The 22,598-nt window shown below is 54.9% G+C and overlaps 12 protein-coding genes across 12 annotated transcripts; 5 read left to right on the top strand and 7 right to left on the bottom strand.

The window, feature by feature from the left end:
• Window positions 1-2,000: 2,000 nt before the first annotated feature.
• Window positions 2,001-2,672, bottom strand: PG997_001344 (uncharacterized protein; the record flags this gene model as incomplete). Its single annotated transcript, XM_066805659.1, has 1 exon — window positions 2,001-2,672. One exon carries the CDS (start codon window positions 2,670-2,672, stop codon window positions 2,001-2,003), a length of 672 nt encoding a protein of 223 aa, XP_066675432.1.
• A 250-nt stretch (window positions 2,673-2,922) lies between these two features.
• Window positions 2,923-3,234, top strand: PG997_001343 (uncharacterized protein; the record flags this gene model as incomplete). Its single annotated transcript, XM_066805658.1, has 1 exon — window positions 2,923-3,234. One exon carries the CDS (start codon window positions 2,923-2,925, stop codon window positions 3,232-3,234), a length of 312 nt encoding a protein of 103 aa, XP_066675431.1.
• Window positions 3,235-4,425: 1,191 nt separating this feature from the next.
• PG997_001342 (uncharacterized protein) lies at window positions 4,426-5,158 on the top strand (the record flags this gene model as incomplete). The annotated part of the gene is made up of 3 exons (XM_066805657.1): window positions 4,426-4,449; window positions 4,508-4,663; window positions 4,838-5,158. 3 exons carry the CDS (start codon window positions 4,426-4,428, stop codon window positions 5,156-5,158), a joined length of 501 nt encoding a protein of 166 aa, XP_066675430.1.
• Window positions 5,159-6,953: 1,795 nt separating this feature from the next.
• Window positions 6,954-7,832, top strand: PG997_001341 (uncharacterized protein; the record flags this gene model as incomplete). The annotated part of the gene is made up of 1 exon (XM_066805656.1): window positions 6,954-7,832. The coding sequence occupies one exon, from the start codon at window positions 6,954-6,956 to the stop codon at window positions 7,830-7,832; it is 879 nt and encodes a 292-aa protein (XP_066675429.1).
• A 1,182-nt stretch (window positions 7,833-9,014) lies between these two features.
• Window positions 9,015-10,451, bottom strand: PG997_001340 (uncharacterized protein; the record flags this gene model as incomplete). Its single annotated transcript, XM_066805655.1, has 2 exons — window positions 9,015-9,549; window positions 9,691-10,451. 2 exons carry the CDS (start codon window positions 10,449-10,451, stop codon window positions 9,015-9,017), a joined length of 1,296 nt encoding a protein of 431 aa, XP_066675428.1.
• Window positions 10,452-11,433: 982 nt separating this feature from the next.
• On the bottom strand, window positions 11,434-12,276 carry PG997_001339 (uncharacterized protein; the record flags this gene model as incomplete). The annotated part of the gene is made up of 1 exon (XM_066805654.1): window positions 11,434-12,276. The coding sequence occupies one exon, from the start codon at window positions 12,274-12,276 to the stop codon at window positions 11,434-11,436; it is 843 nt and encodes a 280-aa protein (XP_066675427.1).
• Window positions 12,277-12,882: 606 nt separating this feature from the next.
• On the bottom strand, window positions 12,883-13,575 carry PG997_001338 (uncharacterized protein; the record flags this gene model as incomplete). Its single annotated transcript, XM_066805653.1, has 1 exon — window positions 12,883-13,575. One exon carries the CDS (start codon window positions 13,573-13,575, stop codon window positions 12,883-12,885), a length of 693 nt encoding a protein of 230 aa, XP_066675426.1.
• Window positions 13,576-14,743: 1,168 nt separating this feature from the next.
• Window positions 14,744-15,100, top strand: PG997_001337 (uncharacterized protein; the record flags this gene model as incomplete). Its single annotated transcript, XM_066805652.1, has 1 exon — window positions 14,744-15,100. The coding sequence occupies one exon, from the start codon at window positions 14,744-14,746 to the stop codon at window positions 15,098-15,100; it is 357 nt and encodes a 118-aa protein (XP_066675425.1).
• Window positions 15,101-15,306: 206 nt separating this feature from the next.
• Window positions 15,307-16,399, bottom strand: PG997_001336 (pirin protein; the record flags this gene model as incomplete). The annotated part of the gene is made up of 2 exons (XM_066805651.1): window positions 15,307-15,990; window positions 16,022-16,399. 2 exons carry the CDS (start codon window positions 16,397-16,399, stop codon window positions 15,307-15,309), a joined length of 1,062 nt encoding a protein of 353 aa, XP_066675424.1.
• A 421-nt stretch (window positions 16,400-16,820) lies between these two features.
• Window positions 16,821-17,178, top strand: PG997_001335 (uncharacterized protein; the record flags this gene model as incomplete). The annotated part of the gene is made up of 2 exons (XM_066805650.1): window positions 16,821-16,832; window positions 16,888-17,178. The coding sequence occupies 2 exons, from the start codon at window positions 16,821-16,823 to the stop codon at window positions 17,176-17,178; spliced, it is 303 nt and encodes a 100-aa protein (XP_066675423.1).
• Window positions 17,179-17,659: 481 nt separating this feature from the next.
• PG997_001334 (serum paraoxonase/arylesterase family protein) lies at window positions 17,660-19,204 on the bottom strand (the record flags this gene model as incomplete). The annotated part of the gene is made up of 3 exons (XM_066805649.1): window positions 17,660-17,794; window positions 17,821-18,768; window positions 18,872-19,204. 3 exons carry the CDS (start codon window positions 19,202-19,204, stop codon window positions 17,660-17,662), a joined length of 1,416 nt encoding a protein of 471 aa, XP_066675422.1.
• An 866-nt stretch (window positions 19,205-20,070) lies between these two features.
• On the bottom strand, window positions 20,071-22,212 carry PG997_001333 (putative nucleolar protein NOP58; the record flags this gene model as incomplete). Its single annotated transcript, XM_066805648.1, has 5 exons — window positions 20,071-20,837; window positions 20,906-21,236; window positions 21,300-21,909; window positions 21,981-22,070; window positions 22,178-22,212. 5 exons carry the CDS (start codon window positions 22,210-22,212, stop codon window positions 20,071-20,073), a joined length of 1,833 nt encoding a protein of 610 aa, XP_066675421.1.
• Window positions 22,213-22,598: the final 386 nt, after the last annotated feature.

The raw sequence follows: 22,598 nt of genomic DNA, 5'->3' as shown, positions 1-22,598 counted from the left end.
AATGTCGTTGTCATGGATATTGGCTCGGGAACAGCTTGACGGATGTTGCATGGTCAACGATGGGCAGCTCCGACCAATCAGGCCCCTCGAATGCTCAAGCGGCTGCACCTGCAGGGTTAAGCTGACATTTTCCAGGAAAGCTTGGCGTGGAACATTTTCACTCGGATCTTGACAACGGCTGAATCGGCAAGCTCCCAAGCCTTCTAGCTACGGTCGGCTGACAATGGCTCCTCTAGGCGAGACAAATATTGCCAATTCCGCGCCCGACCGGTATGGTATGGGCTGATCCGGTTTCACGAATAACACCTCGTTGTTTTCAGCAATGACGCCACCCATACGCGGGCCCTGCCACTACAGAGAGCAGAATGCCACACAGCATTTCCAGATAGACGATGGCATCAGATGACTCCAATGTGCGAATGAGCGATTATTTTGGCAGCCCGGGCAGCAGACCGCCTGGAGGTGGCCATGCACCAGCGATAAACTGCTGCCTGGATGGAAGCTTTCCAGAAGCCTTCCGTTTTTAGTACAGGTAAGATGAGCTAATAGACAGCCCGCCAGACGAGGTGAGTTCCCCCAGCGGCACAGATTCCAACTTCACCACCAATCCCTTCGCCACCCGAGGAGGTTCATGTTCTGTATCTTCTGGAAAATGCGAAGATCAATAGGCTGACAGGCTGGCAGGTGAGCTACTTCCAGCCCAATCGATTTGCCAGGGCGAGGTGGGAGTAAGGAATTGTGGCAGATGATAGATGCTAGTATGTATGATGGATCTGTTCAGCATTGCTCCGCCACCTTCGGCACAATTCTCTTACTACACGTCGGCCTTGACTAGTGGCTAGTGTCTACTAGATCCCTTCCACATCGTCGGCTGAGATCCACTTCCGCCCTTTCAGGAAGAGGCGAAGGGGAAAAAAGGGCAGATTGAGCTGGTTGCGCCAGTTAGAGTCGCCGACTCGGCGATCCAATACGGCGTCGCCCGCCCCGCCCTGCACCGCCGGCCCGTATTTTGCTGACTGGTCCCCACCTCGGCACTGCCCCGGCCGGTCCAATGACCTCGGAGGCTGCAACTCGGAGCTCCCCTGTGTGCTTCTAGCTTCCACTCCGTAAGTGAACAGCGGCCAGCCAATATGCTTAGTGTGAAGGACAACGCATAGCCTCAGGCGCTGGATCACGGGACCGAACTCAGGCTGAGTGACATCACTTCAAGAAGGGTTCTGGCTTGGCAGGCAGAACGTTCCAATTCTTCTCCGGTCCCGAAGTGTATGTGGGTGCCAAGGTCAGCGGTATATCACCACACAGAACTGAAGTCGGAATGGCCAACAGGATTTGTGCGAACAAGGTTATGCTCAAATCACCAAATGCCAAGGAAAGACCAGCTCTGCATTGCTTGTGCATGAGTTAGATGCTGAGAATTTTGATTTTTTTTGCCGTTTATTTCTGATCTAACGCCCCTTTTTCGTGGCTGGAGGATCCTTATCCTTGGGTCGCCCTCTCTGCCAATTCTGTCCCGCAATTCGCCGACTATACACACCGACCATGGTGCTTAGATGTTATCTCAGGATTGGAGCTGCAGAAAAGGGCTTATGCAGCACTTCTCGTCCCTTTCGAAGCGGTCTCCGAGCGCAACATGGGTATTGAAGATGCCACGCAGGGACCCGCACACTAACATTCCATGGCTTATATAGTCTTTGCCTGCTGTATTTGCAGCATGACTCGGGTGATGGACATGTTCCCATTGCCATGAGAAGAGTATACCCAGTTGCCTGTACCTAAGGCCATTCTAAAAGAGACAAACTATCTTTTGATGATGTAGTGGATCTGAAGCAAGGGTTACATGATTTTCCGCGATAAGTTATCATCACATCTGATTCCCGCGAAAAGCCTAGGTTGCTGACTTTTCATCAATATCGCATAATATATCGGTCAAAAAATGGGCCGTTCGTTGCTGAACTTCTTCTTCGGGGCGGCAATGGTCTTCTTCTTCTTCTCTTGTCCTGTCACCGGACCAGCAGGCGCGGAGCGCACGGAGCGCACGGAGCAGGCCTGGGATGAGGCAGAAAAAGGTGACGTGCAAGTGCGGGGGAGGGACGATATGGAGGGGAAGAAAATGCTGCGGGTGAGTCGAAGAGAGGCTGAGGTCTATTGGAGGGGAGGACCCGAGGAGGGATCTCCTGGCTGGAGGGGGGTAGCTGTGTGCGGCAGACGGTACAAACACCTGGCGGGTCTTGGTTCCTGTTCTGGACTTCGCGACCACCTTGGCCACCGCCACAGCCGTCGCCGCCGCTCTTGGCCACCCAGCCGCCAAGCCGTTTGGCTGCCCTGAAAAGACGATAGCCGTAATGCTTGAATAGGCGAGCACCATGGTGGAGAACCCGGGCTGCTAGGGCGAGAAGAACTAGGTATCTGAACCAGCGGGACCAGAATCCTGAGGTCGCGGTGAAGGCCTTGATAAGCTCCAGTTGAGATCCTACGCCCTGGCTTAGCAACTTCCGTCCTTCTACCCAAGCAAACGAGCTGGTGATAGAGCTGTTCCTGGGGCTGGGACTAGGACCGGGGTTGGGGTTGGGGTTGGGATCGGGGTCGGGCCGGGTTGGCGCAGTTGGGTCAGCCTTTTCGCTCTGGACCGTAGCAGTCGAGTTGGGCATCTTTTCTTCACTCTTCTTGTTCATCTTCTCCTGCTCCGGCGGAGGAGCAGGCCCGCAAGGGGGAAGAGATGGATATGGGGGTTGGGGGTTGGGAAGAGGGAGAAAGCAGGACGAGTAGGAGGAAAAAGAGGAAAGGGAGCGCGTAGGATTGCATCTCGCCGTGACCGTCGCCGCGGGAATGACCCCATTGTTTCTTCACCGCCGATCACCTGGCCCACCTCGTACCAAAAGTACACTCGCGAGGAAAACCCCATGGGCCCAATCACAGCCCCTGATGTCGATCACGACTTCTTTCTCTTCTTCCTCCAGGTTCTTCTTGTTCGTGTTCGTCCTTACCATGATTTTGATCTTCTTTATCGTCTCTCTCTTCTGTTCTGCTGGTCGGGGAAGCGCGGAGGGCGGGGGAGGAAGGGGAGGAGAAGATGGAGGGAGGCATACCGTCCTCGCCGCCGCCGCCGCGACGGTGCACATCCCCGACCCCACAGCCGGTCCCGGAGCCAGCTCCATGGAGGCAATACGAAAGGCGAAGCTGCCGACTCTTTGGTCCACTGAGGACTGGCAGTTCGCCCACAGGAAGCAAGGGTGATGTCTAATCTTCTAATCTGAAGGACTGAGATCCGGAAATGCATGGCCTCGCTCTTCTAGAACACTTAAACGGAGCCTCACCGTGTCGCTGGCACGTGCGACACCAAACCGTCGGGTACCGTTCGCCGGGCGTGAGCAATTACGAACCAAGAACGGCCCATGATCAGGGGCATGGGGCACGGGGCATACACGGCTTCCAAGCGCAGAAGGCGACTACAGTCATTACGAACAACAAGAATGACATCAGGAAAAGATCACATAGCCCAATGTGTCTTCCAATCAGTTCGTAGGTCTTCACGGTAAGAATGGCGATTTAACAGCATCATCACCCCTGCGTAGAGCTGTACTTGGGGTTTCCAAGGACAAAAGGAGGGACTGTGGCCGGGAATTCTCAATTGTGCCGAAGGGATACCAATCAATATTCATGCCACTAGCGAGATATTAATCAAAACATTTACGGTTAACCAGGGTCAAATGTTCGCCATATCATGAATTGAAATGGTGAAGCAATGAAATGATGTCAATTCATACAAATCCTGCTGATGACTCTAATCACGAGAGTAAAATGAGACTTGCGACACTACGCCCTCCCATATCCCCATTGGCAGCGAAAACGTTGATCCCGACAAATTAAGACGTGCTTTACGGATTGGAAATACTTTCATGTCAGTGGCGTAACGTTCAGCCTATTTGTCCCGCTGGATAGTTTGTCAAATTGGATAGACTGGCTCGTCCGCCACAAACGGAAAGCATTGTAAGAAGAGCGGCATTTCGGCAGGACAGAGCCGGGTTGATGCCTATCGATTCTTCATGTAGGACTTGGTCAAACTTTGAGTTCTTTCCACTCAGTCGCTAGGTAACATTGACAATAGGTAATCGCCAGCGCAACTCCCGTCAATTTGGTTGTTAAGCTATCGCAGCCCGAGATGCTACCGATGACGACGAAAAGTGTCAATTGCTGCAGCAAGTTCACGACGAATTGCGAAGACTGGAGATTGACCCTCCTGAGTTACCCAATTAGATCGTTGATCTTTTGACCAAGGCGCATTACCAAATCAAAGGCCTTCGATTCGATCCGCCGGGGAGAGCGCGAGATCGATAGGGCCTACTTCCTTCCCTATCTACTAGATTAGAGCTGGGCCTGCCACCAAAGGGAGGCGCTCCTTCTCCCACTTGGTAATGCAACATCATAATGGCAGGAGCAATTCAATGTGCCGTAAGGAACTGTCGTGCATGAGCGCCGCGTCATCGACCTCTCGCGTCCCGTTTGGAAGTTTGGCGATGACTGGGACGAGGTAGTCGTGAATGTCTTCGAACACGACACCGACTTCGAACTCGGCAAGCCCAGCCATGAGGATCGCATCCAGAACTGCGAGTTCGAGAATAGCACCCTGGCTCACAAGGTCGACAACTGGATGAATCTGCTGTCTGTTAGTGCGGAGTCTGAATTCGGGAACGCTCTACTACGTCTTCCCCCCCATGTGCATGAGAGACAAGGCCCACCACCGAAGACGACTAAGACGACCACATGGTCCCTACTCCTTCTCATACTGTCTTTCTTCTTTTCTTTTTTCATCATTTCCTCCTTACCTCTCCGCTTCTAGTCCCGGTCGGAGCAGGAGAACACGACAACGACAAGGGCGACCAGGGCCGAGCCGGCGACAGAGGTCCCCCGGCCCCCAGGGCCCCCCGGAATTTGCGTGGTCTGCGAGGGCCAGCGCTACCTGGAGTTCTTCGGCCTCCCCCGGCCTCCCGCTCCTCCTCCCCTCCTCCTCCTCCTACTCGTCCTCCTCCCTCCCTCGTCCTTCTCCCCGCTCTCCCTCGCAGGAGAAGGAGGCGGCGGCGGCGACGACGACGATGAAGAAGAGGAGAAGGCGGCTCCGGCTCCGGCTCCGGCTCCGGCCAAGCGGGCCTCCTCGTTTTAAGAAGAAGAAGGACCGAATATAATTATCCGAGTGTACGATACGACGACGAGGACGAAGAAGAAGAAGAAGTATGAATAGCGCATCGCCACCCCTCACCTCTTAAGACATGCTTAGGGGGGGTGGGGGCCTGAACCATGGAGACTGTGGGTCAGACGCTTCATCCATCAACAGCGTACCCGTTCAGGTCTAGTAGGCATCCTCCAAGCCGAAGCCAAAGCAGCTCCCTCGTCTCGCTACAATCACAACGCAGGCGTAAAGGCGATATCCAATCCAAGCGCGTTCATCCACACCACAACACCATACCACCATTCACTCTTCAACAACCTTCTCGTCCGTCAACACCACCAACTCATCGTCAGTCACCTCGGATAGCAACCAGATAACACACTCAACCATTCGGTCCAATCAACCTTAGTCTTCTATCTTCCAGAGTCACTCTTCTCTAGCCACTCAGGGGTTCTGTCTACATTCAGAGGAGTCATCACCTCGAATTCACACATGGAGAAACCCACTACAAACACGGGAGGAATCAATCTTACGCCACGTCGAACATGGGAGAAACCACATTTCAACATGGGAGAAACCGCATTTCAACACGGGAGGAAATCCATTCAGTCCTGTTCAAGTACATCAAACACGACTTTCCAGAGAGGGTAACTTCCGACACAGGGACCATCACTCATCTGCAAACCTTGGAGGCAATATTCACACATGGAGGCAACACTCATGGATAAAGGAGACACCTGCCATCACTCAAGCGTGGAGACACACTCGAACGTGAAGCATCACTCAAGTAGGGGGCACGCTCACACCCAGGAGGTTCCGTAACAAGCATCGTCCAGGCATAGGATGCAACGCTTGGGCAAGGAGAGCGTCAGTCAAACACGGGAGGCATTGGCACCTCACACTCCAAGGCCCAAGATACAGGGTCTTACTTGCGCAGCAAGAGACACGTGGTTCACCTCAAGGTGGCCGTGGGGCAAGAACCTTGCTGGCTCCATGGAACGAATTGCCCACGGACAGATCATAGACGGCCAGATCACTCTTGCGTTCGGCTAACTAACACCTGCTCACTTGCTCTTCTTCTAGATCAGTCTTCTTCCGGCTTCTTCTTCCGGCTTCTTCTTCCAGCTTCTTCTTCCAGCTTCTTCTTCCGTCTGCTCGCTCTATCGACCTTTTCTACCGTCCTGTCGCGTCTGGTCCTCGTCTCTCTCCTTGTACGTATCCTCACATACTGCGCTGTTCTCTGACCACAAGTTTACAGCGTCAAACTTTCGGCGAACCTTGGTTCTGTCACACTCATGGGCTGTCGTTTAAGCACAGGGAATTACCTCACAAAAAGCTCAATCTAAAAATTACACACCGCAACACCTACCCCTCGCCATCTTTCCCAATTTATACAGTCTACCACAGAGGACCATCAATCCACGCTCTGGAAGCAGGCATGAAGTTTCCAAACCAGATGGCCTCGGGTTGTGGCTCGATGGATACTACAAGCCAATGCGATGACCAAAATCACGGTCGCTGGTACGGTCAGCTACCGTGTATCTGCTATTCTCACCAGGGCTGTGATCACCATAATCCAGCGAGAAAACTCATCTATCGCAACCCAAGTCTCTTCCCGCAACCGCCACTAGGACAGACAAGCAAGAAGATGGGCTTCTTTCGCGCCTGATGGGCTTGCATTCCGTACTATGGTCTACTTCGGAGGCGTATTGAATGGCACAAGTCACAAATTGCTGGGCCTATCGAAAACCTGCAAGAGGAAGCTACTAGGCGCGCCGGGGAGGATATGATGAGCGACGTACGAGCGAGAGTCGCCGAATTCGCACCTTTTCCAGTAGTACCCTTTGCTAGCGACTATGCTCCATTTACGTCAACCCTGCCGTTCGACACTGGCTCCATCGCCACTCTGGAACCAATCCACGAGGCCATTCCTTACCACCTCGCGTTCTACCATCTACATCACGCGCGTCACCGCTATCCACTGGATTCGAGTTCCAAGACCTGCTTTATTGGCGACTTGTCATGTCATGGCACGTCCACCATATACCAGAATGTGCCCTGCACCTGGTCGAGCGAGATCTACTACAGCTGCGGCACGTTCTTGCAAAAGCAGGAGCTTCTATACACCGTCGACGCGCGGCGCACAATATGGCCCCAAATCAAAATCCGTGTCTGTCACCACAAGAACGTACGGCTGCAGTACTTCAGAGTCGGCGCGGAGGATACCCACGGGCTGATTACAGTGTCCTTGTTCCTCACGTTCCCGCCAGAGGGTCGATGGCGAGGCGATACAGGCGCCGACTGGAGCAGTGCTTGGGGCGGCAACCTCCGGGACCTCCATGTCTGCGACAAGTGCCACAGCGACCTGGAATACCACGTCGAGGTAGTCGGCCACAAGGCGCACGTCCGGTTCACCTGCAGCCGGGACCTCGGCGCGGCCACGGATCGGTTCCTGCCCAAGTGGCACATCCTGCAGACGGGGGCCGGGTCCTACTGCTCCCGAAACATGCAGTACCACTATAATACCATCGAGGGAAGATGTGACAATCCCTCTACTTACGATGTGTACAAGCGGGTTCTGAGGACGGCCACGAAGCTGCGCCGGCCAAATCTGCATCCAGCCACTTTCGGGACAAGCAAGGGAGACTTTTCTGCACTTTCGGATTGAAAGCATTGCCTCGTACAAAGTGTCATTCTCACACAGGGTCTGGGTCGACGGTATGCTGCATTACCTACAGCGCGACTACATTCAGCCGAACCTGGGACCTAAAGCGAGGTCGAACACTTGCGAAGAAGAGGTTCGGCATGCTTCACATTACCACCGGACACTTGGAAGGGAAGAGGAACCGTTGGTGCCGTGCCTTTTGTCCGTTCGAGAAGCTCGATTCCTGTTGTCACCCCACCTACTCCATTAACACGAGCCCTACTAGAGTGAAGTTCGGGCTGGGTATTATATTACAATGGTGGTAATGGCTATAGCACATGTCTACGACTACATGAAACAGATAATAGACAGTGGAATAATGACCATCTCGCCAATGATCTGTTTTTTTGCCTGGCATTCTTTATCGTTGCTTAAGCCGAGATAGAAGCTCCTCCCAGTGCTCTCTTAACAACTTACTTAATTTAAATATTCAATCATGTCATTACGTCGCGCTCATCCCCAAAAAGGACGCGAATAGACTGCCCGTAGATTGTTCGCAGACACAAAAGAAGGGCTTCACATAAGACAGCTCACCTTTTGCCCAGGAGTCACCGTTATCGGAGTTAAGGATCCCGCCCCAAGACCTTTCACTCAACATCAACACGGCATATAAATGCAAGGGAACTGGTTCCTGAGGTGCACGTAAGCGACGCCCCCATTTTCCGTCTCTGGTCCACTCTGAAGACACAGCCCCTTCCCAAGATGACTTCCGCAGCTCCAGGATATCTTTGCGCTTTCCAGGTAAAATCAATGTCAAGAACGATAAATACCAAAGTAGCATCACTTGGCTCCTGAACCGTAGTTGCTGGTCCGGGTATTGACCATTCCGAATCCTCGTCCCTCTTTGCACTAGGGGCGTCCCGTCCCGCCTTCCGCGAGATACCAATTATTAGCGCACTCGGCAAGCTATCCTACTCCCCGGACAGAGACAACGCGTAAACTTGGCGGTTCGAATAGCAGAAGCTGGCCTCGGGTGACTGCGATGAACATTCCGCAACCCTCCACAGTCGGGTCTCTGCGAGTCACTTCGTGTGAAAAAAAATTGAAAAAAGGAAAAAAAAGAAGCCACTGGTAGCTCGATACAATGGTTTCGCGAACGGACTCACGCAGGAAAAGGATATCTATTTCTCGTATAGAGACTGTATATTAAATGCTATAACGGACAGTGGCGAGCGCTCCCTCCCGAGCCCCTGGTCCCGGAACTCCCCCTTTTCGAAGACCGCGAGAGCGACGCCATTTCCCAGAACGTGGACAGCGAAGCCGAGGGGCGGTAAAGCCTGCCCCTGCCCGCCCTGCCTCCGCCCCTGATACTGTACGTATTCCCTTTCGAAGAAGAAGGTTCCCCCCTCCTCCTCCTCCTCCGGCCCCCATGGTATCCGACGACGAGGATCGCAGCCTGGCCTTCTCGAGCGCCAGCGCGGCTTTCGGGGGCGGCGAGGCCGTCTCGAAGAGCATGGACTCGCCCATGTCGGCGGGCCGCTGGTCGTCGCGGCAGGACGTCAGCGCTTCCTGGTGCTGTTGGTGGCCTCGCTCGAGGTTGGAGTCCAGCATCTGCGTCCACTCCCGCTCGATCTGCTGTCGCGTCCGGGCCCGGATCTCAACTAGTTTCTTTTCCCGGACCAAGTTCCCGAGACTGCTTAGGATACTGAACTCGACCTTGAGCTTGATAGAATACACGAACCTGTCAAGTGAATCGCTTTTAGCAGAAGTCTCGTAGAGGTGATCTAGCAACGTAGGCGATACATGATAGGAGCGTGTCTTAAAAGCAGCTTCGACTTAAAGCAGCAACGGGGGTTAGGCGGAAGGAGGCTCTGGAGCTTACGCTTTGTAGCTTGTTTGGATCAAGTAGTTTCCGGACCATTCAAAGTAAATGATACTGACATCCAGACACAAGACCAGCACATGAACAAAGAATAGGTGGATGAGCATGTTGCGTATCTTGGCGCGCGCCCGCAGTTGGTCCTCGTTCCAGAACCGGTAGCACTTCCATATATAAATGGCGGACAGGCAGGATTCCTCGAGGAAGTAGAGGAGGACCTGTATCTTCTCGTAGATGCTGTAGGGCAGCAGAAACCGGTGGGCGATCGGCGAGGGCGCGTTGGAGGCGATCACGAGGATCCAAGCGGGCACGCTAGTGACAATGGCGACGGTGATGATCATGGCGAGGACGAGGCGGAGCTGGAAAACCGTCAAGTACATCAAGTGCAGGCGCGAGTACAGGACGAAGGCTTGACCGACGACCATAGGCATCCACCCCAACAAGATCAGAAAGGCCACGAGTATGCGGTCGTTGGTCAGGCCCAGGTTGTTGAGGATGTTGGCGGTGGCCAGGATGGGGATGCCGCCCGTGGCGACGAGCAGGCTCCAGAAGTAGGACCCGCGCTTCCTCCTCAGGGTGAAGAATATCATGAAGAAAAGCTCGATGCAGTTCCATATGGCGATGGCTTCGAGCACCACCACGGGGATCCGCTGACGCGGCGTCAATAGCTCGGGGTTGATGCTGTTGCCGATCCCCACGTCGACATGTTTGATTCGAGGTACGAGTCTGGTCAAGGCAGTGAGGATAAACGGGTTCCCTTCCATCTCGCTAAGTACCCAGCCGCTGCCCTAGAAGGCGGCTTCCTTCCAGTCTGTCCAGTCTGTGATTCCAAGCCCTCTCATACACAGCTAGAAGACGTGAAGCCGCCTCGGCAGCGTGATCTGCATTTTTTCTTTTTCACACAATGTGTAAAATGATCAGCACCATGCCCAGGCTCGAACCTAAGAATCGGACGCGGATAAGGGCTAGTAGTTAAGTGCAACTCGGGTAGCGCCCGCTCGCTGCGAGTCATGATAGCTGCAAGCACAGTTCCCTCTTGGTCGGCGTGTCAACCTAGAGGGGTGGGCCTGAGTCGACATCTCCGCATTCCGCTGCAGAGGCAATGGATGAAGAACAAGCCACTTTCCCAGCGAGAAACGAGCCGAGGCGATATGCCGGCTATTATTAAGAATCGTCCGTGTCGAGATCATCAGGCACTCGGTCGTCCAGTGCTTCGTAAAAGCTTATCGCTGCCCCTGAATCAGGGCTCGCTAGCGAACCCGAATAGGGATATAATACAGCAGCAACATCCGGGAAGGTCTCTCCTATGACATCCAACGGTTGCTTCATAATATGTGCGTTATTTGCTTCATTGGGCCCTGGAACATTCGTTCTATTTGAGGGTTTCGTATCTGCTGCCCCCCGTTTTGGCGAGTTGCGATTTTATCATCGGAACGAGGATGAAGCTGCACATAGGTCCTTACCATCCTAGACCTTGTTCAACACTTAATGTTATTCAGTCTGAAGAGCCATACAGGCGGCCCGATATGGGAAGTTCGGGCAAGATCCAGCCATCGAGATTACTTTCTCCGAGTAATCCAGGCTTCCTGACCAGTCTGCTTCCTCTTCGGGATACTACGTATATCTGGCAATGCCTTTAGATGACGTATGGCCGCATCGCCTTGTTCGTCTTGAAAGCGCATTTCCGACTCGGGCTAGTCCGCGGCATGACGCAACCGGTAGACACGATATCCTGGTCGACCATCGTCATTCACGGTCCACTGCGGATATGCCCAGACCCAGCAGTTTCCTGTGGACCATCTCGGCGACTGCCACCATGCCCTCTGCGTTCGGATGATACGCGCCCCCGGCAAAGAGCAAGCGCCAGCTCCACCCGGACACCCAGGGCTGTCCCGCCCCTATGCCGTGCCCGGCGCTGGGCTCCGCAACGGGCACTCGTACGCACCACCCTTCCGCCTCCCTCCTACCTTGCACAGCCTTCACCGTCGCGACCCGCACCTGCTCGGCGACTTCCCGGTGGTGCGCGAGCCGCCGGCGTGGCGGATCATTGTCAAAAGGCACGTGAACACCAGGCGTGACGTGCTCCCCAACCACCGTCAGGTACTCGACGACCAACACACGGGCGCCGGGCGCGCGAGCATGGACCGCGTCGAGGACCTCGCCGTAGCGCGCGGCCAGGGCGTCGGTGTCGAGCTGCTCCTTCTCCGGCTCTGGCGGACAAAACCAGCGGTAGACGCGGGTGGCGAGGCGGAAAACCCAGTATGCGTCGAAGCTGTCCATGAACAGACCCCCAATGTATCCAATATCGTTACCGCCGCCAAGGATCAAGACGACATCAGCGTCTGAGGGCAGCCCTTCAATCTGCGGCGCAAAGATCGTATGTTTATCCACGACCTGCGGCTCGTCGAGGATGTTGCGCAGCGTCGCGCCCGAGACTGCAAAATCTGTGAGACTGGCGCCGCCCAGACGCGCGGAGAGCAGGCGCGCGTAGTTGGCGCCGGACCGAACTGCTTTGGCATCGCTGACCGGAGGGATGTCCGGTCCGGCCGCGAAGGAGCTCCCCAAGCTGGCGATGCGGAGAGGCGGCATTGGGTAGGCAATGCTGTTGGCCACGGATGCCGCAATTGATATTGGGCATTGGCTGACACACAAAGATGAACTTATACTCTCTTGATCTCCAGATCAATAGCCTGCCTGTATTGCGAGGCGACGAGAGGGCCAATCAAATGCAAAGAAGATGTGACAATTACGTTTGCAGATTGGTGTCACTGCTGTACGATCAGGATGGTCAAGCCTTGGCCATCGAGGTTCAATGCGGGGAGTTTTCAAGATAGCCCAAAAAGCAACCCCCACGCACACTGCTCCTTCCCCGATTGAACCCATCTGGTGTCTGGGTGCAGACCCTATTATCCGGACTTTTGATGCCAAGCTGTTGTCAACAAGATACCCAAGGTAACGATCCCGAGCTTGACTCGTTCACTGCCAAGTCGCCGCTTACGCCAATGAGTTGATGGTGTACGCAGGCATCACATGCAGCGTAACGCGAGTGCAGGGAGACAGCGGCACATACGGAAACATACATTATCACTAGGAACCATGCAAAATCTGAGAGGTTTTGTTTGTTCAGTTGTCAATTAGATGGTATATAGTATATGTCGTTTCAAGCTATGATTTCCCAACTTCGTTCTCTGTCATCTACAGAGCCGCCGCCAGACCCATAGCAACACCCGCCGCCAGGCCCGCGACCACTCTGCCCGTCACCGCGGGCGCGCCGTTCGCGCTGGTGCTCGAGGCCGCGGCCTTATCGTCCTTGGACGTCTGCGACGGGCCGTTGGGCCCCGGCGTCTGCGAGGGCCCCGCGGAGCCGCCGGTGCTGGAGGGGGCCGCCTTGGCCGTGCCTGTCGGGTCGGCCGCCTTGCCGCCGAGGACCGAGGTCTCGATGGCGCGGTAGGCGTGCATGTAGCTCTCGATGGCCTTCTGGTCGCTCTCGGGCACGCCCTTCTGGTACCAGCTGGCGGTGGTGAAGGGCAGGTCGAAGCCGTCGCCGACGCCGAAGTCGGTGGCCGAGGCCGAGTACGCGGCCATGTAGACCTCGTTGGCGATGCTGCGGTACTTGGTGTCGGTCATCAGCTCCTTCTCGTAGCTGTAGATGGCGCTCGCCAGGCTCGTCGCCACGGCGCCCGTCACCTGCGGCGGGATGTTGTCGTTGTAGTAGCCCGACAGGATGCCCTCGGCCGGCATCGAGGACGGCATCGGGTACATGGACGCGGTGGGGTCGGGGGCGAGCGCGCGGCCGGGTCGTCCGTCTCCATATTCTCGATGTCCTGCTGGGGCAGGGGCCATGGCGGCCAGAGGCGCCAGGGACAGGAGAAGCGTGCGGCTGTGCATCGTGGATGATATTATGTGTGTATTGTAAAAAACGAATGTGGTTGCGATGTTGGATGATGAACAACAAACAGGTCGATCGAGAAAACGAGTGAATGGATTAAGTAGGTGGTGACAAGAGAGCGAAGCGACGGCAAGGAGGTCATTGACCACCGACTTACACCAGCTGCTATTTATTAGTCGATCGCCCGCACCCTGGTGGGGCGGTTGTATATGACCTGATGGCAATTTCCCGGCTTACTTACTACCCACGATGATACGGAGATTAGGGGCCCCGATCGGTTTAGTGAACGCGATCGCGGGTTGTGATTCGCCCGGGGCAGGATGGAGCAGAGGGCCTAGACCAGAAAGCTTAGCCTATACGGGCCACATTTCTAGGCATCCTTTGTTCGGGTAGCGAGTGCCCAGAGGTGCTTTTCTGCAATAGGTAAGAACCTCGTCCAAGCGGCAAGACACACTGTTTGAGACTACGCCGTAGCGAGGCGGTAACGAGACCTGTCATACGGGGATGGGGTGGATGGGCTAGATTGGGTCGTTTTCGGAGCCGGTATGCATTGATTAGTACCCTACAGATCATGGGACTTTTCGCAAGTGCCGAGCAAGGGCGATGTAAATTGCAATTGCATGTCATGTCATGGTGACGAGGGCCTCCCTCAGCCGTCAGACCCGACTTGCAGCGTTCAAGCCAGGACCAACAACGCTCCGCCTCGTACATGAAGCTTACCCTGCTTGTTGACTGGTTTGCGCCGCTGCAGGTTGTGTGTTACCGGTTCCGGTGCTTCCAAGCGGTCAGACACGATCTAATTGGCCGGACCATGTCTCGCAGCAAGCCTGGGCGAGGCATGGCACACAAGATGACAAGCCACTTAGCTATGCAGACGGCCGTCTTTTCCCCAAGTTTTCGGGATGGATGTGGAGTCAACCATCATAAGAGGGCTGTAGCCTGATCAATGAATATCGGTGAGACTAACAGGCCGGTAATAGGTAAATGTAAGTGAAGTAAGGCTGCATTTTGTAAGCAACAGATGCCAATAGAAGACATGGCGCGACGCATACATAAAGCATGGGAGAGTGAGGTCTGTCAGGCTGGGGTGAGAAAAGTGACTGGTTTCACTTGTGTGTACCTACCTATCCATCATATCAGTCAACACATATAATTCGTATTCTAATCATGAAGAAATCAACGCAATTGCCAGGCCCCAACGTCAAGGTACCCTCCAGTAGTCGAGGTACGGCTTCGACAACCTCCGGAGGCCATGCCAAGATGAAGGGCGGCTCGGGCCTCAGCTCGGCTGTGAAAGGATCCTCGCCAGCAGCGTCCTCGTCGCAAATTGATCAAGTCATCTCACAGCAGGTGAAGGAGGCGGTGCATTCGCGAAATACAATGCCGGGCAGGACGGAGTACAACCCGCATGTTACTGTTCCATGGGAAAGGTTCGCGCCCCCGCGAGAAGGCCAGAGTGTGGCTGATTGGTATCACAACCTGCCCGACCCTTGGACTGCGAAAAGACCCAATGGAAATCACTAATCGTGACTGGCAAACACGGAAACTCGATATGGCCAAACTCAACTCAATACTTCTATTTTCTTCCCGATATATTCACCCATACGCCGGTCCGGTTCTAACCGAAGTGGTATCAAAAACAATAATGCAAAACCTCATCTCCCAGCTACATATATACAACAAAAACCATAATATAGGCAAGAAAACCAAAAGGATAGTCGGATCCTATCTTAGTGGGCCATGGTCTTTCCGATCTCGCTCTGGAAACCGTCAGCCCTTTCGAAGCCGTTGGAGTGTGTCTGGTAATCCATGAGGGCCTGGTAGACCTCCTCCTTGGAGCTCAAGACGAAGGGTCCGTATTGGACGACCTGCTGGTCGAGGACCTGGCCCGCGATGAGGGCGAACCGGGCCGGGCCGGCGGCGTCGGCGGGCACCTCGACATTCATCATGTCGCCGGCGCGGTCGAACACGACGTTGTGGTACTGGCCCGCGGACTGCTGGGTGCGGCCGAGGCCGAACGTGGCGGACCCCTCGAGCACGTAGGCAAAGGCGTTCCAGCCCGCGGGGATGGGCTGGGCCAGCTTGCCGCCCGGCTGGACCTCGATGTCGAGGATCCAGACGGGGGTGTAGGCGAGGTCCTTGACGCTGTCGACGCCGACCGACTGGCCCGAGATGACCTTGACGTGGACGCGGCCCTCGTCGGCGGTGGCGCGGGGGATCTCGGCGGCGCGCAGGTCGCGGTAGCGGGGCTCGCACATCTTGAGGTCCTTGGGCAGGTCGACCCAGAGCTGCAGGCCGACGTTGGCGCTGCCGTCGGGGTTCTGGCGCGGCATCTCGGCGTGGACGATGCCGCGGCCGGCCGTCATGAACTGCAGGTCGCCCGTCTCGATGGTGCCCTTGTTGCCGGCAAAGTCCTCGTGGTCGACGGCGCCGTGCAGCAGGTACGTGATGGTCTCCCTGGCCGCGGTGGGGGTGGTCGGGGAAGCCGGCGCCCGGCTTGATGCTGAAGTGGTCGAGCATGAGGAAGGGCGAGAAGTTGCGCAGCTGCGGTGTGCCGATGGAGCGGCGGACCTTGGCGCCGGCGCCCTCGGACGTCTCGACGGCGAGGAAGACCTTCTGGATGGCTCGGGAGACGGACATGTTGGCGATGTGGTCAGAGGAATCGTCGGGTGACTGTGGTTGTGTGGTTGGTGTCGTGATATCGCTGTAGTAAGTGTTCAGGGCCTTGAGGCTGGTAGAAGCAAACTCGAACAAGTGTTGTCTGAAAATCACGATGGACAAGATTGCAACGGCGATGGAAATGGAAAGCGACACGAACTTCATTGAGATGGAGTCTTGGGTCTTTTTTTATACAAGATTAGAATCTGATTGGAAAGCAAAGCTCGCAGCCATTCGATGCCGGTTTATAAGGATGTGGAAATGCCAGGAATGTTCGCCTCTTGCTTGACCTCTCCATTTTCCCCATCGTGGAATCCTGGCCTTGGTGGACTTGTCAGCGGTTGGTGAGCATGCAGAGTGCGGACAATGGGCGACGGCTTGTGTGTAATCCCTGACAAAGATTTACCTCAGCCGGGGGTTTTAGCCCACCAACCCGCCTAACCCCAATTCGGTCCTAGCTCTTCAGCACCTGGGCGGCCTGACTAAGCTGCACATAATGCAGATGAATGCACTAAAACGAAGCCCTGGACCCGGTGCAGTTGGGAGCACACAGTGACACTGGCTGAGGTAATAGGGGGCTGTAATTATGGTGGTACTGGTCTGTAAGTCCACCAGAGGGGCATTGAAATTCATAATCACTTTACATTGAATAGAAGAATCTGCTGTTCCTCATCAGTCCTGCCGACTCCGAAGATCTAGAGGCCAGCAACCTCTTGTTACGGGCCCCCATGCCCATCGTCCCATACTTCAAAACCGAGAGCGAGGTCCCGTCGCTCTGCTTTGCTCGGGACCAAGGCATTCCCGATCCCGAGGTCATCTGGTACGATTCCTCGGGAGAACATGCCCTTGGTCTGAATTGGATGGTTTTGGGACCGAATCACCAACTGCTGCGACTTCATAATGCTTCAGACCAAGCTGTTTGGCCCGGAAAAGCACTGCGATGATAAGGCATGTCGTGACGTAAGTCGGTCGCCGCCCCTCGAGGCTTGGGTAGTTATTGTGCGAGCGCTGAACCAGATGCTGGGCATGCACTGCTGACAACGGCCGATGGACATGGAGGACAGTATCGGTATCTCCCTCGTGTCACTGGGGGATGAGTTTCGCGAGCTTGAGCCGGTTTGATGGGCTCGCAACATGAAGAAAAACGCGAGTTGATATTTTCGATAGATCTATACTTGGCAAATCAAAAATTCGATCTTCTTGATACACATATTGAGATACTCGCAGACCCAGGAGGGCAATATCATTGACTTTCACGAAACCGCGCGTTCCGTAATCGCGGGGAGTGCGAGTGCCAATATTACATTTATAGAGAATATTCATACAGGTATATGAAATCGAGCTAGACTTGTACCTGCATAACCAATAACAACTATACCCCATAACAGGTTCCAAGGCAGGTGCAGATACATATATACCAGCCCCCTAGTTCTTCTCCTGAGCCAAACCGAACCGCCCAGAATCCCCAGCCGGCTTCGGGATATCGACCTTGACAGCAATCATATTCTCAGCCCAAAATCCCGTCACGTACAACCACCCTTGTCGCTTCCCCCATCCGCCCTAAGCGGCGGCGAGGAGGGACCAACGGTGACCAAGACCGCAGTACTCGCAGTGCGGATCCGAGACCCGTCGTCCTGGAACAGTAACGTCTTCTCCCAGACGCGCTTCTGCAGCCCCGGGTCGAATCGGGGCTGCGCGAACCACACTATCGCGTCGTTCCGGGGCGGCACACCGCCGGCGCCTTGCGTTGTTGTGTCATTGTGGTGCCGGGGGATGCTGAAGATATCGCCCACGCCCGCGAGCACGACACCACTGGACGCAGGGTCCGCCTCGTCGTAGAAGAAGCTCGGGTTATCCACGAGGGAATCGAACTCGATCACGTCCGTGATATTGATACGGGGCGAGCGCGAAGCTCCTGCTCCTGCCCCGACCTCTTCGGGCTTTCCGACGTAGAGCGTGGCGCCCATGGCGCTGGTCAGGAGCAGCTTGCCGGTGGTTCTCGCGTAGCCCAGCCCATTGTTGTTCCACATGCCGGAGAGCGCCGTCGAGGCGTGGACGCCAGAGGAAGCCGCATCCTTGCCGGCGGCCTCGAGCGAGTCGAGCTTCACGTGCACCGTGTCCGTCCAGCGGGCTCCCGGGTAGACGTCCTCGATCTGCCGCCAGCGGCCGTGCTGGTAGCGATGGTCGTTGGTGACGAAGAACTGGAGAGGCTGCTTCGCCGTGCTAACGACTTGGATATCGTTGGGCGTCCTGATCAGATCGTGCTTCACGCTGCGCAGGTGGCGCGCCGAAGACGAGCCCACGACGTGGTGGAAGATCTCGATCTGGGACGCAGCCCGGGGAAGGTCCCAAGTGTCGGGCCTCGCCGGACCGTATGGGTAGTCCCCGTACACGGCCGGGTTGGGAAGGTGGTTGATGGCGAAGATGTAGACCCCCTTCCCATGAGGGGCCTCCAGGTCCGATGTGACGTCGATTCCGTGCGTTACAAAGGGGCCGCTGAAGTTCTCAAGACGAAGTTCCGTGGACTTTTGCGTCTGTAGCTCGTGCGTTAGATAAGGAGTAAGGAAGTAAGTGGGTAGAGAAATGGAAGAAACATCAAGTGGCAGTTTAGCCAGTCTGTCGTCTTCGAATTCTTACCTTGGGATCGACAACGACGAGCAAACCACGAGCATCTTTCAGTGCAGTGGGATCCTCATGATTTGTGAGAGGCGGCCACCACGAGAAGCGTGTTGTCTGGGGGCCCTCGCAGGCAGTGAAAAGCCGCTGGCTTGGCTCATGCCAGTGCAGGTCCTCGCAGTGCTTGGTCCCCTCAATGACCACTATAGTATCATCGGTCGAGATATGAGTGCTGGAAGGCGTCCGGAACAGGCCAAAGATGGTCAATTGCCGATATACTTGAGTGCCACAGAGGTACGCAAGGACCACCGAGAGTATACCCACGGCAACCGAAGGCGTGCGTAGTCCGGCCATTGCTGCAAGTTACTACAATCAAGTTGAATATACGAAGACCATGGCAAAAGCTCGCAACATCACGAGGATACAAACACGTATTTATATGGGTAAGTATGTATTGATATATAAGCAGAGCCACCTACCAGACGAAGGATCCCCGAGGTACATTTCCTATTTGGTTAGCTGTTGAGGAGAAGCTTGCTGATATAAGTTAGATGATATAATCCAACCAGGATAAGTGTGCGCCAAGCGGCGTTCCCCGCCCCTCGGGATCAAGGATGAACTGCATAGGCATATGTGTATGATGGTAGCGATGGCCAAAGTATATTCCGTTGGCTGACAACTCATAGCTCTCCGTATTGGCCCATAGTGAGGTGCGAGGTACCGCGGATTAGCTTGTGAGAGGTCGGCACATGGGGCCGTCTCCTCATTGAAATACTAGTAGCACTCGAAGAGAGATGCACGCCTACTCCTCAAGACGAGTCCGAATCTACCTGCTTTGTTCAAGGCAGAAGACAGTATAGATTGTAGGCACCCGCTTGGAACCCATAAACTGCATTCATGTTCATATTGTTGCAAGTGCAGATGACAATGTCAAAATGGAAGAGAGATATGCAATTATTTTTCAACAGAAAAGTCGCAGCTCGCTTTGCATTAAGCTATAGACCGTTTGAAGGCAATGCATACCAGTAAAACGCAACCCACAAACAAGCAACAAGAAACCATGGTATGACCAACCAATCCAGAACGCCACCCTTATGTCGAGCAAAGAAAACCATGCAAAAAAAGATCGCGGAGGCATTCCATCGTATAGACCGAGAGACTAGGACTCTTTTTTTCCATGATACAGATCACGCAATAAGAACAAACGAAGGACGACGCAGTTACGCCTTCTCCTTCTTGGACTTCTTCTTGCTCTTCTTCGGTGTCTCCTCCTCATCGTCGTGCTTCCGCTTCTTCTTGCTGCTGGCATCCTCGTCAACAGAGTCGGTCTGCATGACCTCGGATTTGCGTTGCTTCTTGAGCTCCTTCTTGCTCAGAACCATTGGCGAGCCATCGGCATTCAGCTTGACATCGCCGCGCTCAAACTTGCGCTTGAACTTGGAAACAGAGATACCGGCATCCTTGGCCAGGCGCTCGTAGTCAGCCTCAGACAGAGCCGAGGCCGCCTTTGGTGTGTCAGCCTCGGAAACGCCAGACTTGCGCTTCTCCTTCTTGGCCTTCTTCGCTTCCTTGGCGGCCTTCTTGGCCTTCTCGGCCTCGTCTTCCGACTCATCTTCGGACTCGTCGTCATCATCACCCATCGGGGTGTCCTCAACCTCTTGGATCAGAGACACCTTGGCGGTCTTCTCTGTGATAGCATCGGCATCGGTGTTGTAGCTTCTGGAGGGGTTGACCTCGAACTTGTTGGGGTTGATGCTTCCGTTGGGGCCGACCTGGACGCTCTTGGCCAACAGAGGCTTGCCTTCCATGCGTCGGAGAGCGTTCTCGAGCTTGGCACGTGCCTTGATACCAAGATCAGCTCTCTCCTCGTCATCGATGGCGATATCCTCTCCATCGATACCCTCGGTGCTGAGATCCGAGAAGGCATCTTGGCGCAGACCAAGAGCAGCCTTCGCGGCCAGCATACGGGCCATTTTACCCTTGTTCTCTTTAAGGTGGGCGGCAGGTTAGCAAGGAATATCTTGTAGTGAACTGGACACTAAGGGGTGTACTCACTTCCAGTAGCCTGACCAACCAACGAGGCGTGGTAGATAAGACCATACTTGGGTGTGTCGTGCTTCGTCTTCAAAGCACGGAACAGAGCCTTCTCAGCACCGAGAATCTGGATGGTGGAACTGGGGCTCTTGGCAAGCTTCGTGAGAGAACCGGCGTGCGCAATCAGACGAGCACCGACGAGCTCACCAACCAACTCAGTCAGGTTGGGAGCGATGGCCTTCATTCGCGAAGCCAGGTACAGAGAAAGCTGCTGGCGCTGGTCCGAGAACGACAGGGCCTGCTCTGCAAGCAGACGGATGTTCTCAAGATCGAATTCACCGATCTCAGTACCCTAAAAACCGCAACATTAGTTCGTCAACTTTTGCAACGAAACGCGCCTGTGTAGGGAACTAACCATGCTGATCTCGGCAGCGGCCTTGACGCGCTCAACCAGATCCTCGGGGAGGATCTCGGTCAAGTCGGTGTTGGCGGCGTTTGTACGCATACCCATAGCCATAATAATGCGAGCGTAGGCCACATTATCGTTAATAATGCGGTCCAGCTCGGGGAAGTGCCAACCGTACCACTCCTTCACGCGCATGAAAAAGTTGTTCAGCTCCTTATCCAAGTTGTCCATAAGAGAGATGGCGTTGACAATCATGACATCGACCTTATCAGGGGAGAACTTGAGCTTATGGCGGGAAATGGAGTGAGACAGGGCGAGAGCCATGTTTCCGAGGTAGTCGCCTTGCAGGTCGGGGAAGAGCTCAGGCAGGTAGGTCTTGATGGCACGGAAGAGTTCGTTCGTGGACGAGTCGGAAACAGGCGTGAGGTTGAGCTCGGGGAGGACGTTAATCGCGGCTCCGAGCTTGGGGTCACAGACAGCGAGCGACGACTTGCGCTCGTCCTTGATCTCGTCCAAGAGTTTTTGCAGCATCGGTGTGACCTTGCCCTCGGTAAGGGAGGTGTATTCGCCCAGAGCCTCGCCAGCATCCTCGAACTTGATCATCTTCTTGAGGGACAACCTGAATAGAAAAGTCAACAAGACACGTCCAAAGGTCACGCACGACCAGTGTCACGGTTCGAGTGTACTTACATGGAGTTGATCGCCTCGGCGCTGTCCAGCGCACTCGCGACATCGTCCCGCGAAAGGAGCTTCTTGTCCTTGGCCTTGAAGAGACCATAGCTGTGAGGTTGTCAGCATCTACTGTCTCGGTGTTGCAAGCAAGAAGAGCATCTGGTCCCAAGGTAGGCAGGTAGGTAGGTAGGACCAGGATGCCGGAAGGAACTCACCCCGCGGGCGTCTCTGCAAGCACGAAGAGACCCATTTTTGCAGGCGATTGCACTCTGTTGACTCTTGATCAAGATGCACCTGCTCTCCTGTAGTCGACGGAGTGGCTCGGCGTGTAGGAAGGTGCTGAGTGTTTGGGGGAGGAAAGGTCGATTTCGGCTTTCTACCTTCTACAAAAAGTTCCAATTGAAAAGCTCTTTGCAGCTTCCAGTGGAAATTTTCTAAAATTTCTCGCTGAGCCAATGAATTGAGGGTGGATCCATAGGGGCAGAAGAAGGTGGGTTCCAGCAGTCGCGCCTATCGATAGGAGCGGCAGGCGGTGAAGGTTTCCGTGTCTTTGGGAGCCTCTATCAGGACTCTATCAGGATGCATTAACCGATAGTGGCTATCGTGCTGTTTATGCAGCTTATGCAACCGGAGGGT

This window comes from Apiospora hydei (genome assembly GCF_038363865.1).
Source record: "Apiospora hydei strain CBS 114990 chromosome Unknown utg000002l_segment0_segment0, whole genome shotgun sequence".
Lineage (NCBI taxonomy): Eukaryota > Fungi > Ascomycota > Sordariomycetes > Amphisphaeriales > Apiosporaceae > Apiospora > Apiospora hydei.
Note: the sequence above shows the minus strand (reverse complement) of the source record. Positions and strands in the feature narration are given on the sequence as shown.